This window comes from Sciurus carolinensis, chromosome 16 (assembly GCF_902686445.1).
Source record: "Sciurus carolinensis chromosome 16, mSciCar1.2, whole genome shotgun sequence".
Lineage (NCBI taxonomy): Eukaryota > Metazoa > Chordata > Mammalia > Rodentia > Sciuridae > Sciurus > Sciurus carolinensis.
This window is the reverse complement of record NC_062228.1, coordinates 15,468,503-15,483,823: the sequence shown is the minus strand read 5'-3', so window position 1 is coordinate 15,483,823 and position 15,321 is coordinate 15,468,503. Positions and strand designations below refer to the sequence as shown.

The 15,321-nt window shown below is 43.8% G+C and overlaps 1 protein-coding gene across 2 annotated transcripts in view; it reads left to right on the top strand.

The window, feature by feature from the left end:
* Wwp2 (WW domain containing E3 ubiquitin protein ligase 2) overlaps positions 1-15,321 on the top strand; it is a 133,248-nt gene that overhangs the window by 101,289 nt on the left and 16,638 nt on the right. For both annotated transcript variants that reach the window (XM_047528031.1, XM_047528030.1), the window contains 2 exons: positions 2,674-2,763; positions 10,602-10,776. In XM_047528031.1, the coding sequence (XP_047383987.1) occupies positions 2,674-2,763; positions 10,602-10,776 (265 nt within the window). The remainder of the gene's footprint in view (positions 1-2,673; positions 2,764-10,601; positions 10,777-15,321) is intronic.

The window sequence follows — 15,321 nt, the reverse complement described above, 5'->3', positions numbered from 1 at the left end:
AGCCTTTCAGGTGACTTCTCCACTTTGCTTGTGCTAGGCCTGTTGAAGGTCACTGCTCACAGTGCTGGGCTGAGCTCTCTGTTCCCCTTCTAGTTCTGAGTGCTTCTTGATTCATGAATCATTCTTTGTTCAGACAAACTCTGTGATATTTAATTTGTGTAAAGTTTTTCTTTCAACAGTGGCACTCTGGTGCTTAGCCCAATAGTTGACAACTTTTGGCTGTGTGCGTGGAACTGCCAGACATGGCTACCCTCAGACCCTGGAAAAAGTGCATGGAAAAAGTGCAACTTCTTTCAATGACTAGTGTCTGAGAGGAAGGCTGAGATTAAGATGGAACCTGGAAATGAACCCCATGGTCCCATTATAATCCCCCCAGCCTTCTTGGTCCTTCTGGGTCCCCTCCCTTGATATCAGTGCTAGGGACACCTCTTTGATTCTGAGATCAGGATAGGGAGGATACCTTGTCTGGTCCCTATACAGTCCATTTCTTCTTCCCTTTCTTCCTTTCAGCAAGGTATGGTCAAACTCATGGGCTTAGTGGGCAGAACAGAGTTCGACTCCCACGAGAGAGTTATGTAGTTTCTCTGGGTCCCAGTTCTCTCAGTGATGCTGGCATTGCCACCCAATGGATGGACACAAGGGTTGCCTGGCAGGAAGCACATGGTAGTCCACAGCTCACTACAGAGTCTCCCTCGCCTTAGAAACCTCATGCACCACCTCTGTTTCTGAACTGGTTTTTAGGGGCTGACCAATGCAGCATGATGATCATACATCCCTGTTTAAAAGAAAAATGGAATTGAACACAGCTAATGCCTATCAGAGTAGACATGGCAGGCTTAATAATAGAGTAAAGACACTTGCTTCAGTGTGCAGTCAGCTCTGCTGTAGCATAGGTGGTCCTAAGAATCACAACCCTAACAAAATTGTGCAATAAAAACCATAGCCCTTCTGGGAAAAAAATGGGTAAGAGGCTTAGCGCTCAAGAAATTTGTCAGTGCCACATAAACAATCTAGGAGCTTAGTACTAATGGTAGCACAGCTTTACACATGTTCAGTGATTAAGAAATACACAGCCCTGCTGCCAAATGGCTCTTTCCCTGCAGAGTTCCCGGAGTTGGCATGTGGAAGCAGATGGTGGGAGGGCAGGGGCTTGTGGCTGCTACTGTGAGCTGAATAACTCATCCTGATATCAGAGGGAACACGTCCCATCCATACCAGATGTGGACCACGTGGTGCAGACCTTGAGGTAAACTGAGGTGCCTGGCGGATGCCTGTGGATTTTGTGTATTTCTTTGTGACCAGGTATAGCTGAGGGAAGTTTTTGTGTTCATCCAGTCTTTCTCACATACAAAATCATGTATAAGCAAACACAAATTCTCATTGTGCTCATATCATTCTGTCATATATCAATCACATTGGAACAAATTTTCATTTTCAAATGAAGCATTGGAGTGAATAGACTGTATATAGTAGCTTCTTGAAAAGCCCACCTTCCCCGAGGTGGTACCCAAAGGAGAAGTAAATGGAGTCAGTGTAAAACATAGAGGCTCATGGGACCATTGACATCCTTTATAAAGTGGTAAGCACAGCAGGTGCAGTGGTGCATGTCTGTAATCCCAGCCACTTGGAAGGCTGAGGCAGGAGAATTGCAAGCTTGAGCTCAGCCTCAACAACTTAGTGAGGTCCTAAACAACTTGGCAAAACCCTGTCTCAAAAGAAAAAGTAAAAAGGGCTTGGGATATAATTCACTGGTAAAATGCCCCTGGGTTAAATAAATTCCCAATAGCAAAAAAAAAAAAAAAAAGGTAGTAATCATTATATTAAATGTTTTATCCTCTGTTTATAGATTGCTGTATTCCAGGTGAGTAGTTTTTGTCAGAGGTGTGTGCAGATAACAGGAATGTTGGGCTGGTGGTACTCGGCTGTATTTGAACTGTTCATGCTTGTGAATTCTGAGTCACCTGCCACCTTGTCATCCTTCTTTAGCACAGATGAGCCCCCTCAGCATTCGTTTTCATGTTAACGTTGACACAGACTGAGCCTTTGGGTGGTTAGTAAATAGTAGTATGCTGTGTTCCTTGATTCACCCAGATTTTTTGTAAAGCTCCTCTGTTAATGAATCCCATGCTTTTAAAAAAAAAAATTTGATCATGAATATATATGATGCTAGGAGAACAGGGAGGGCCAAATAATTTGTGCCTTGAACAGGTTATATTGCCTGAAAAGGCAAGAGGGTTCATAAATAAACTCTTGGAGAGACCCATAAAACCCAGAAATTGCATATGTATTTTTGTCCTAAGTGTATTTTGGAATGAAAGGAACCTCAACTTTCATCACAATTCCTAAAGGGATCTTTGACCCTGATATGACCAAGAAATACTGATTTCAAAAAATCCACAAACGTAGACTCATGTGGGTAGTTTAGGGGATCTACAAGAGTCCTTGTGGTGTCCTAGTACACTGATCCCACCAAGAAGGGCTACTGTTGTAGTTTCCTCAAAAACATTCCTGGATGCCACTTTTAGCAATAGCAGGAAGCTGGTGTGACCACGGGTGCAATGTTGTACGCCATCTTTGATGTCTGCTCTAAATTCAGTGGTGACGGGTTTTTCTGTCTGGTGGGCTTTGCCTTACTGTCAGGTGTCTCATGCTCTCCTCGGCTTTGTTTTCCAGGTGGGAGCAGCGAGAGCTGCCCAACGGCCGGGTCTATTATGTTGACCACAACACTAAGACCACCACCTGGGAGCGGCCTCTTCCTCCAGGGTAAGGCCTGAGATTCTAGAACTGGCACAAGAGTCACCCAAGGGCTTCTCCGCCACTCCCTGTGACAGCTCTTTCTCCCTATTCTCTCCTCTTTGTTATCTTTCCTTCCCTACCTACTTTCTCTCCTTTTTCTTTCTTTCCATGTGCATTGTGTTGACCACATCTGATGGGCTTTATTAAGTGGCTGTCAAGTCCTGGAGGTAGGTGGGCGAGGAAAGCCTTTTGGGCTTCAGCGTCTCAGTGCCTCAGTCACATCACCATTCAGAGACATCCTGATCGGGCCAGGTATCCAGTTCATTTCTTTGAAGGTAGCAGAGCACTGTGATACTTACCTTGGATCACTCAATGGTTTTTTCACCCAGTTACCTTAATCCTGTTCTCTTTCTTAGGACGGACTAGAATTTTTAGAGAATTCCTGGGGAGTGGGCTCAGTGGTAGAGCACTTGCCTAGTGTGCATTCAATCCCAGGTACCACACACTCTCTCTCTCTCTCTCTCTCACACACACTCACACACACACACACACACACACACACACACACACAGAAGAGAGAGAATTTCGGGGGGATAAAAAGATATGAGAAGGTCAGGCTGGGTTGTGGCTCAGTAGTAGAGCGCTTGCCTAGCACATGCGAGGCACTGGGTTCGATTCTCAGTACTGCATATAAATAAATACAATAAAGGTCCATTGCCAACTTAAAAAAAAAAAAAAAAAAGGCATGAGAAAGTGGATAAAGGAGGGGTGTTTGCCTTTCACTGCACCAACATACCCCAAAAGTCAGAGTCTTCTCATTCAGTTGGGCTTGGTGAGAGCACAGCTGGGTTCTCCAAAACCAAAGGATGAGAGAGGCTTCCAGGGGAGGGAAGACTGTCCAAGTTCAAGGAGAAGGGGTTGGATTTCCTGTCTGCCAGGGACAGAAAGTTCTTTGCACATGTATCTCTCAGTCCTGAGAGAATGTATTCTGCTGCCAGGAGAGAATCACCCCTCCCCCCCGCACTAAAGCAGCCACGAAGGGCTCCTGTATAAAATATGAGCACGTCCCCCTCTAGAGTGTGTAGAGGAGGTGTGGGGGGTAGGGAGTCTGGGCGAGCCCCTGCGTTTTGTTGGGTTCAGCTGTCATGTGTGCACCCCAGGCAAATACCACCTCACCTTCTGGCCCTACAAATTTCCATGGATGGGCTGCTTTTAGCTTCAGTTTCCAATAGAGTGCTTGAGTTTTCCTTCCTTGCCTGCCTCAGAATGGAACTCATAATTTGTCATCAGTAGTGCTCAATATTTTCTTCTTTGACTTGAAGTCAAATAAGTTACCAGAGTTAAATACTGACTTCTTTTTAAAAATTAAAAAAAAAAATTTAGTTGTAGATGGACACAGTATCTTTATTTTATGTATTTATTTATTTTTATGGTGCTGAGAATCAAACCCAGTGCTTCACACATGCTAGGCAAGTGCTCTTCCACTGAGCTATAGCCCCAGCCCCAAACATTGACTTCTTAACTTAAAATAAGCAGTAAAACATTTTACTGTGGCAATGATGGAAAATATCGTGTTGTTTCAGAACATTTCAAGTGTGTGCAGAGTTGAACAGTATAATAAACCCCACGTACTCCACACTCAGGTTCAGTTGTCAACTCATGGCCAGTTTTGTTTCACCTGTACCAGGGGTTGGCACCCTGTAATGGCATGTGGACAAAATCCAGCCCTCTACCTGCTTTTGTAAATGAAGGTCTATTGGAACACAGCCTCGCTCATTTGCTTACTTTGTTGTTCTGCAGTGCTTGGGATTGAACCCAGAGCCTCATGCATGCTAGGCAAGTGCTCTACCACTGAGCCATATTCCTGGCACTGCTTGCCTGTCCGAATATCTGCTTTCATGCTTCAAGAAGAATTGAGTAATTGCAACAAAGACTATATGACCCACAGAACCTAAAATATTTACTTTATGGCCCTTTGTAGAAAAAAATTGCCAGTTTTTGATCTGCAACCCTCATCCACCTCCCCCTACATCCTGGTCTAGATTATTCAGAACACATCTCAAGCATCATGATATCATTTATCTATATTTTACTATGTATTTGTAAAACCTATCCTCATTAAAAATAAAACCATAGGGGCTGGGAAGATAACTCAGTTGGTAGAGTGCTTTCTTCTCAAGCACAAGACCCTGGGTTCAATCTGAAGCACTGCAAAATAAATAAATAAAACCACAGGTTTGTTAAGTATTTTCTTCATATTATCAAATACCTAGTCAATATTTGAATTTCTCTAATTGTGTAACAAATTAAACGTTTACGTTAACAGTACGTGTTGCACACTTGAACTTGTGTGTGTTTACAGCATGTGTGTGTGAAAGTGGTAGGAACTCTTTGAGCCTGCTGTTAGCCCCTTAACTCTCTAGTCTATGAGGTATGTAGACCTTGACCTGGTGAGTGTGTGTGTGGAATTGAAGTAAAGATACAATTCTAAGGAAGGTCAGAGATTGACTTTCCTTGAGATGTTCAGGTGGGAAACTAGATCAAGCTTTCTTCTTCCCAGGACAGTTTTAATGTTCTCCAACTTAGCTTATTAGTTCTTACTGAGTTTTAGGCAAAGAGCTTTGAGCCTCTGGGTCTTAATTCACTAGTAATAGTAGGGAACCCAGAGAGAATACAGTGATTGAATGCTTATGATTTTATTGGTGATTAATGGGAGAAGTCCTGCCCCAGGGAAGTGTAAACCATGGTGAGAGCAACTTGGAAATTACAGATAGAGCCACTGTCTCAGCATATCTTGTCACCAGGAGCAAGATCGAGCCAGATGATTCACTTTCACAGGGCCATCCCTTATGGCAAATCTATGGGAAACGTATGCAGAGTGGTCATTTTATCCAGGAGCACTGAGTATTGGACCTGGTAGGCTGAATGGGGTCACTTGCTCCTTATTTCCTCTTAAGCAGTGCTCAGATCAGGAGGAAGCCGAGAGAAATCACTGTAGAACATCAGGGTTGAGAGAACCTCACAGAGAGTGGATCATACTCTTGCAGGAAGGGCTAGACTTTCATAAGAATAGGAAGGTGATCCAGGTTGAGGGGACAGTAGAGGGGCAGCATGCACATGGAATGTGAAAGATGTGTTCAGGGAATGATGCCTGGAGCCGTTTTGTTGGAGTGGATGGTTGATATGAAACAAAGATGCCCAGAGTGTGTCCAGTGAAGCCCTTGGGTATGGTGAGATGCCCACCAGAGTCAAAGATGGTAAGAAGGCTGACAGGGCCTCTATCCTCTGCTCCACTTTTATATATCATGAGTCTGCATTAGATTTCATCTAAAATAAAAGATGGCTTATGCTGCTTAGAAGTTTGAAATTGATCCATGCAAAGGAAATTTAGTTAAACAAGTAGATTGAAGGTTTATTTCCCTTCTTCTTGAAAACCCAATGAATTGGCTATTGCCATTTCAAGGTCTGAAACTAAAAAAAGCAGGACCCCTAAAAAAAGAAGGACGGAAGAGGCAAAGAGCATATGGAGGAGATGTTAATAAGCTTAGTTGCTGAGAGATAGATGGCAGAGCTGAGAAAGCTAAAACGGAAGTCTGTAGTATGAGGTGTCCAGCAGGAAGCTGACCAGAGTGCCCCGTGGAGCCCTGGGAAACCTCAGCTATTAGAGACACCAAGGAGGGCTATGGAACGAGATTGAAGCCTGAAAGTTGGAAATTTGTGTGGTGAGTGGTTAGACTCAGATTGTCAGCCATCCCTCCATTCCTCAGCCACACATGCACACATACAAAGCCACATGAATCCTGCTGAACCTGAGAAGCTCCTCAGAGAGCAGGATTAGCCTTGGGTTCAAGACACAGCTGTAGGAAGCAGTAAACTGGAGAAAGGGATTAAGCGGGGATATGGTATTAAACCTCATTAAGAAGACTGGAGATTTTTTATTGATAAGAAAAATGACCAGTCTGAAGGAAAGAACTATAGATTGTGATATCTGGGGCCCTTCTGATGAAACAGCTGAGCCTCTGCCTGGTTGCTGTGCAGAGAAGCTATAGTGAGAGCCTCACCTGAGCGTGGTGGTGGCTCCCTTTTAAATGTGGTTGAGCAGCCAATGGTCAGCAGACAGGGACAAAAGGGGACTTGACAAAAACAATATAGAGAACTGGAAACAAACTGAAGCAAGGAAAACCAAAGTATAACTAATACCCTCAAAGATTTGAGGAAGAAATATGGACTCTATGCAACAAGAACAGGAGGCCATGAAATGATCCCTTCAGGAAGCAAGAGCTTTTAGAAGTTGCTATATATGACAGCAGAAGTGAAGAATTCAGTAGAATGGTTGAAAGATAAATTTGGAGATAAGAAAATTAGAAGCTGAGTTTAGGAGATCCCGCATCTGAATAGTCGTTCTAGCAACAAAGAACAGAGAAATAGGATAAGAAATTATTGAAAATAAATTTTTTAAAAAATCAAAAAAGGATCAAGAATCAAGAATGATACAACAGCTATAGGGTGGGTCCATCACCATTCTGATGGAAAATGATTTCCTGTCTTGAAATCAACTTTTAAATCACCTTTTATTCGTTTTAACATTGAAGTGTGGGGGTATAAAAAAGGGCATCTTTAGATATTCTGGCTTTCAGAATATTAACTTTGGGGTATCCTTCATCAGACTGTACTAGATTATTTATTCCACCAAATGAGAGGAAGCTGAGAAAGAAGAAGCCATGGGATGCAGGACAAAGGGGCCTTAACAGAGAGGCCATGGAAGTTTCTAGCAGGAAGAGGAGAGATACCTCAGGCTGAGAGTGGAGAGCAGTTGTACGAATTAAATGAAGGGTGTGGGAAAGATGTGCCTAGGGGATTAATGTCGCCTCCATTATATCTAGATATTACATTTTGATTGTATCTAGAGTCAGTCCTGATTTCAAGTAAAGCTGGGTCTAGTGGGTCAACAGTACTATCAGGGAGCTTGCTTTTCTTGTGTTCTTCTGCTTTGCCATCCACAGGGTCAGCTACAGATTGTATTTGAATCTGGGGGTGAATTAATGATAGGTTCTTAAAAACCAAGCACAGAGACATAAGGCAGTTCTTACCTCCAGAAAAAAGCAAAAGAGTTCCCTGAGTAGGAAGTGTGTTTCTAATATTCTGTCATTATAATACAAATGCTGAATATTGATTTAATGATGATTTTCCATATTAAAGGATGAGTGGAGGAGACGGCAGTGTGTATAATGAGTGATAGAATATATTAACTAAATCCTCCTTTTTTGTAGTGGAAATTCCATAAAGTAGGGAATGTGGAGAAATAAATAATGGAATAGCATGTTGTTTAGAGGCGTGGATATACATACATCCATAGAAGAAGCACATATGAGTCGAAGATAGTCTCCTCTGGGGACCAGGAATGAGCAGTGAGGCTTGTTGTCCTCTTTACATTTCAAAGCTATAGAGAGATAGTTTCTTTGGTGACAATACAAATGACTACTTCAGAGAAGCTGCGAGAGTGGTGGGCTAGCTCCAGATTGTTGTAAGCCTTGAGTGCTAAAGGATCCTGGCTTATGGGCAGCAGGAACCAGTAGAGTTTCTGAGCAGGAACAGGACCTTGGAGCCAACCCAATGTGGTCGTTCTGATGGCCACGGATAGTCTGATTCCAAGTGGGGAGGTTAGTTCGGGGGCGCTGCAGTAGTCTGGGGGTGAGGTGGTGCAGATCTGGATATTGAAATGGAAAGTCAAGGGTGGAGAGACAACAAAAAAAGAAGCACTCAGACTGAGTGATATTCTGATGTCAGCAAGGACAATGTGGAGTAGTATCATCCCTGGGAGGAAAATATGGGGAAGACTCAGATTTGGGGAGAGCTGTGGCATTTAGTTGAATACAAAGGGACAGTACGTTGTCAGGTATGGCTGTCTGGCAGGTGGGATCCAGACCCAATCTGGGATCGAGCCATTGGGTCTGGGAACTGCTTGAGGGGAGACCACTTTTAGTGAGGCCATGAGTTTTAAATTTAAAAGATCATTGAAAAGATGGCAAAAAAGTCAACTGAGAGGCTAACCCAGAACATCAAGGATGGGATCATAATAATTATGCAAGTGACATAAAACTCCAGGTGAGCAGAAATGAGAAAGAAGTCAGGCAGCAGGCTCTCCAGTTCATTGGGGTGATACAGTGCAATCTCCATTAGCTTCCCTTTGCATGAGTTTAGTCCTCTTTTTTTTAGTATTTCTTTTCTTTTGTAGATCCTTTTCTTCCCTCTTGGTTTTTCAAACTTATAATGGAAAAGTTCAAGCATATTTCATACTTGAAATAGTATAGTACAGTAAACTCTTTGCAACCCTCATCTGGTTCTAACAATTAAAACCTTTTGTCTCCTCCTGCTTTTCAGGGGAGGACCTGATGGATTTTAAAGCAAATTCTAGACATCATATCCTTTGACACCTAAATATATCATGTATGTCTCTAACAAATGAGATCTTTAAAAAACACACATGCAATACCATTATCTCACTCATCACAATTATTACATTTCCTTATGTAGTGTTATACCCAGTCATGTTCCATGTCTCCAGTTGTCTTAAAAATATTTTTACACTAGACTTGTTTGAATCAGATCCAACCCCAAGATCAACACATTGCTTTTGGCTAATATGTCTCTTAAGTCTCTGTTGATCTCTGAGTTTCCCTGTTCTTTGTTATTTTTTTCAGGCCATTTTTTTGTTGAATTACCTGGGCATTTGTCTTGTAGAATTTCTTTTACTTGGGATATGGCTGATTATGACCTTGTGGCGTTGAAGAACATGTTCCTTTCTCCTTTGTCTTTCCTATAAGCTGGTAGCTAGATAAGCTGGCTTGGTTAGATCCAAGTTCACTTTTTAACTCTGGGGTATTATCCACATGCAGTGAGAGGCACAGTGCTGTCACTGAGGTTTGACAAATGCATTCCCTCACGTAACCCACACCCGTCAAGATGTAGAAAACTTCCATCATGCTGGAGATTTTCCCTCCTATGTTCTTGTGGTCACTTCTTCCCCATGTATGCAGAAATTGAGTTATGCTTACCAAGCACAGCTGTCCTGGCCCCTCACTGTCTGCAGGTGTGTGAGAACCAACTTTGGAAAGGTGCTTCCTCACCAAAGATAACATGAAGAGTCCTACTAATTTTTGGACCAACTCTTCTTCCCAAGACCATACAACTGTTTCCATTGATACGTTATATTGGGATAATTTCAATCACAAGTAACAAAAATTGTTATCTAAATTGTCTAAATAATGAAGGACACGTAGTGGTTTAGATAACTGAAAATTCTAAATATAAATCATGATTTCATGTGAAGTTCGATCTGATGCCTCAACAGTATTACCAAGGAGCTGACTTTCTTGCATTTTACTGCTCTGCTGTCCTCGGGGTCAACTTCATATTATGTTTGGGTCCAAAATGATAACCATTGGCTCCCAGGCTTGAATGCTTCCTCACTCATAGTTAGATAGAACCAGAGACTCTATTTTTCCCTGAATTCCTAGCAAAGTGCCAAGTTCTATCTTGATTGTCCCAGCATAGATCACATGCCCATTCCTTGTCCAGTTGTTCGGTTGTGGGGCTGGGAACAGAGTCATTTTTCCCAGAACTACGGCGATTTCCCCCAGATGGAAATCAGGAGGCTGCTGAGGCAGCCACAATCTGCCATGATCATCTAAGCCCCAGACGCCTCTGAAGGTGGGGCCTGCCTGGCTGTGCCCCCCTGGGGCATGCAAGCTCCCGTGTTGCACTTGGCCTTCCCTTGGTCTCTCCTTGATGTCTATCCTGAGATTTTTCTAGAAACTGTGGGGGTGGGGTAGTCCTTATATTCATTCTGAACTTAATGTTTCCAGCTGGGAAAAACGCACAGACCCCCGAGGGAGGTTTTACTATGTGGATCACAACACTCGCACCACCACCTGGCAGCGCCCGACGGCTGAATATGTGCGGAACTATGAGCAGTGGCAGTCACAGAGGAATCAGCTCCAGGGGGCCATGCAGCACTTCAGCCAAAGATTCCTCTACCAGGTGAGAGGACAGGGGCCTGCTACCAGGGAGGGCAGCCTCCCTGCACTTGAGAATGTACAGCCTCACTTGTTCTTTGTAGATCCACATGGTAAGTGGGAAAGCAAGGGCTGGAGACGTCAGTGCTCTGACCCTGGAGGTTTTACTCATCACAGTGAAATTCCTCAAATTCGAGTGTTTGTAACTTAGAAACTCCATGTCCAGCCTCTGTGTTTAAGAAATCAACATGTCTGAAACTAAATTCACAATATTTTTTCTAAGATTGACTTTGTTTTTTTTCCTCTTCATTTCAGTCCCTTGTCCCTGACTTGACACCTGAAGGTCAGTTTTGCTTTTGCCCAATCCTCACCTTTCTGGATAGAAGCAGTCACCCAGTTCTTCTCTTTCTATTGCTGCTATGACTTTTTTCTTTAGACTTCTTCTATCTGGCAGATTCTCAAGGATGGAGGACCTTTAAAACAGTGATATCCCAGGGGCCAAACTGGCCCACCACTTGGTTTTGATAATAAAGTTTTATTGGAACACAGGCATACCCAGTAGTTTATATGCCAACTGGGGTTGCTTCCATGCTACTGCAGTGGAGTTGAGCAGTCATCAGAGATGGAATGGTCCTCAAAGTCGTAAGACATTTGTAGTCTGGCCCTTTACAAAGTTTGTTGACCCTTGGTTTAGATCAGTCTTCTGTGTGGCAATAAATCTTTCTTTACTCCCTGCTCTCTTGAGTTGTCAGAGTAGCCTTTGAAACTCTCTCTCTGCTGGCATTCCCTCTGTTGCAGTCTGTACTGCCTATTCCCATCAGAGCAGTCTTCAAAAGCATTACTCTCCTTGCCTCACTCTGCTGGCTTAAACTTTCCGTGGTCATTACCCACAAAATAACCTTTTAACTTTCTAGTTCAGAATTCAGGGTGTGCGGGGCTGGGGAGATAGCTCAGTCGGTAGAGTGCTTGCCTTGCAAGCACAAGGCCCTGGGTTCGATCCCCAGCACCCAAAAAAAAAAAAAAAGAATTCAGGGTGTGCTAGTCCCAATCATCTAATGGCCTCCCCTACTAAGTCCCTGTAGGAGCCTTCTCAGCCCCGCTCTCTGGAGCCTCCATCTCACTGGAGTGTCCACCAGTGACCTGGAACTGGGAGGAGCCCAGCTACATAGGCTCTCTGGCAGGGAGAGGTGGGGTCCCAAACTGGAGTACTGATTGTGTTTTCTGGGGCACTTGGAACACAAAGGTCAGGTTCATGGAAGCACCAACACAGGATGGGTCAGTGTATTCCAGGCTGATGGTTCTGGACCAGGACTTTTAATTACCTTGTATAACCTTGTTTCTATTTGAAATGAATTTTAACCCTATAACCCATTTCTAAGTTGCATTCTATCCTAGTTTGGTGCTCAGAAAATCTTTAATCTATTTAATTGAGCAGCAGTCTTTCAAAAAATTTTTAAATTACTTTTGTGCTTTGATTGTGACTCTTCCCCTGCTCCTCCAAAGCTCCGTCATCAGCCTTAAATCACGGGAGCATCTCCCTTGGTAAACTAGACCCTTTTTTCTGTGCTCATCAGAAAGTGAGGAAACTGAAGAGGACCCCAGTTTCCTTATTGGGGATGAGCAGGAAGTGAGGTGTTTGTCACATGAAGTTGCCTCCAGGGTCAATCATCATGTCCTACAGCTGATGCCCTGGTGGACTTGCTGAGCACAGCACTGCTTTGGTCCTTATGCCGTGCTACCCAACCCACAGCATGACTGGCATCCAGTTCTGGCTTCTTTCAAAATTGGATGCAATCTCATCACTGTGTGCATTTCAGAGATTGTTCCTCTTGAGGCTGTTCCCAAAAGCTTTGCCTGCCATTTTCTTGGGTGGTCCTGGCTCCAAAACTGGGAAGATCTGGAGCAACTTTCTTTTTTTGATCTGTCTGTCCTTTGACTTAGAGACAAGGACACAACTTGGGGTTTCACATGGTTTTGTCTCCAGATTGTCCATCTTCTCTAATTAAAAAAAAAAAAAATCCATTAAAGGAGTGCTTTTTCCTTCTCTATCATACCATGCGCCAAAATAGGTTCTGCAGGTTGATGGAGATGTTTGGTGTCCCAGAGAGAGGATCCACAGGTTCTGGCACTCCTGGCCTTTCTGGAGCATTCTTTCCTCTTGCTGGCCTCTCATTTTAGTGACATCATTTCAGGCTTAGAGAGGTAGAACTTTGACTTGGAAGGCCCTTTAGAAGTAAAAAGTCAATGCAATTTTTTTTTCTTAGTCTTAAAATGGCTTTCTCGGCTTAGCTGGGGACATAGGAGGGTTCTGCCTGGGGGCGGGGGTTACCTTTTCTCAGAGAAACAAGTCTTATATTGAAAAATATGGTGGGAATCTGTGTTTGGTCTGCTCTCAATGTCTCTCTGTTGCCTTTTCTCCCCCTCTGGAGTTGGTTTTCCCCTCTTGTTTGCTATGGTGCCATGTCCTGGTTACAAGCAAGAAGGGTTGCTTTCATACAGTTATTTTGGGGTTTGGCCTTGGCCCAGGGTTTGACTCGGAAGACTTAAGAGCTGATACTGTACTGGCGGTTTCCCCTCCTCCTCCTCTTGCTGGGCTTAAACTGAGACCTCGTTCTTTCTGCTCTTCAGAGAACATGAAATACACTTCAAAATGGGAGTCCAGGGAATCCCAGATTGCAGTCTCCTGTCGTTCCTTCCTGCTGTCTGCCTCTACATACACCTTTTTCATGTTCTCTCAATTATGTTCTCCATATTTCATGTTCTCCGTATTTCTGGCAGGGTTTTCTTTCCTGACTCCTAATGTGCCTCTGTCTTTGTTTCACCCTTGCACTTTTCGTTGGTCCCATGTTTGTGTTCCCGCTGGGGTCCGCCGAGGCTGCTGGCACAGTTGTGTGCCATGCCGTTGTGCCAGGGCCATCATGCAGCCTGCCGTTTCCAGGGCACCTCTGTCTTTATTCCCACTTTGTCCACCTCCCACCCAGTGACTGAAGGAGGAAGCCATGGATGCAGGGCTGACACTAATTGTTCTGGGGCTCGGACTTGTGGAATCAAATTGCACCATTTGGAAGCAGACAGCTTGCTCCTGTTCTGCAGAGCGTCCCTCGGGCTGAATTCTCTAGCACCTGTGTGTTGTTCTGAGTTCACTGAGTGCAGACCAAGAGAAAACAACCCTGATGCCTGCCTTCCACATTGTAACCTTTACGCCCTTCCCAGAACCTTTCTTGCCCTCGGCAGTGTTTGCTAGACATTCTTTATTTCTGAATTTGTATCTTAAAATATTACTGGGACTTGGTGCCTAGTTCCCAAGGGACTTGAATTCACGTGAGCTGTTTGGCTCATGGCCTGCACCCCAGATCTGCCAACCCAGGAACATTCCCCGGGAAAATGGTTCAGCTCTACTCCTTTTGAGTTCCCAGTCATAAAGGATGCAGACCTATCCCTTGGAATTACCTGCACATCCCAGGATCTCTCTTCTGGTAATAATTTTCCTTGCCTTATTTGTGTGTTTTTCCAGCTTTGCACCACGTGACACTTTGGGATCCCTTATCTTGGGGGAAGTGTGCTAGAAGAGAAGGGCTGATAATTGACTGATTGGAGGGGTTTTTGGCTTTTCTGGCCATGATGTCTTTTATTTTTTGTTTCTTCTTGACTTCTAATTACTTCCTTCCTTCAGGTTTTCTTCTATTTCAGGTTGTACTATGTGCCTTAGGGAAGAAATATCCAATATAGTCAAGTGTTTTGCCTTGACTATAAGAAGTAAACTCCTAGAAGCGTGAACTTCCATTGATTTTGATTTCAGGTGTTACTTGTGTTCATCAGTCTCTGGTCTTGCCCTTCCCTGCCTGTCTGCTCTTCTCTCCCCTTAAAGTCAGGGAGGACAGCGAGTGGAGTTCTGATATGGGGAGAACGGGAGGATACAAAGGAAACTAAGTGAAAATTCACTTGAATGAAAGAAAACTAATGTTGTGGGTTGGGGATATTAAAAAAAAAAAAAAAAAAAAAAAGACAAAGATTAAGACAAAGGGATGAGAAGCACATGCCTGTAGTTGCAGCTGCCTAGGAGGCTGAGGTGGAAGGATCACTTGGTCCCAGCAGTTCAAGACTAGCCTGGGCACTGCAAGACCAAGTCTCAAGGAAAAAAGGAGCCAGGAGTGGAGGCACATGCCTGTCATCTCAGTTACTTAGGAACCCGAGGCAGGACAACTGCAAGTTTGAGGCCAGCCTGGGCATCTTAGTGAGAGCCTGTCTCAAAATAAAACATGCTGGGCATACAGTTCAAAGGTGGAATGCTCCTAGGTTTGATCCCTAGTACTGTTAAATGTTTTTGGGTTTTTTGAGGACTGGGAGTGTAACTCGGGTAGAGCACTTGCTTAGTATGTGTGAGGCCCTGGGTTCAATCCTCAGGGACAAAAAAGAAAAAAGTCTGATAAATACTTTTTATTCCTGGTTCAGTGCTGTCAATAAAGACCTTCTGGTCTGTTGATTTGTAGAGTTAAGCAAAAAATGACTATAAACCCGCTGAAGCTCAGTTGGTACCAGGTGGTAACTGATTTTCCCCCAGAGTTGAAGG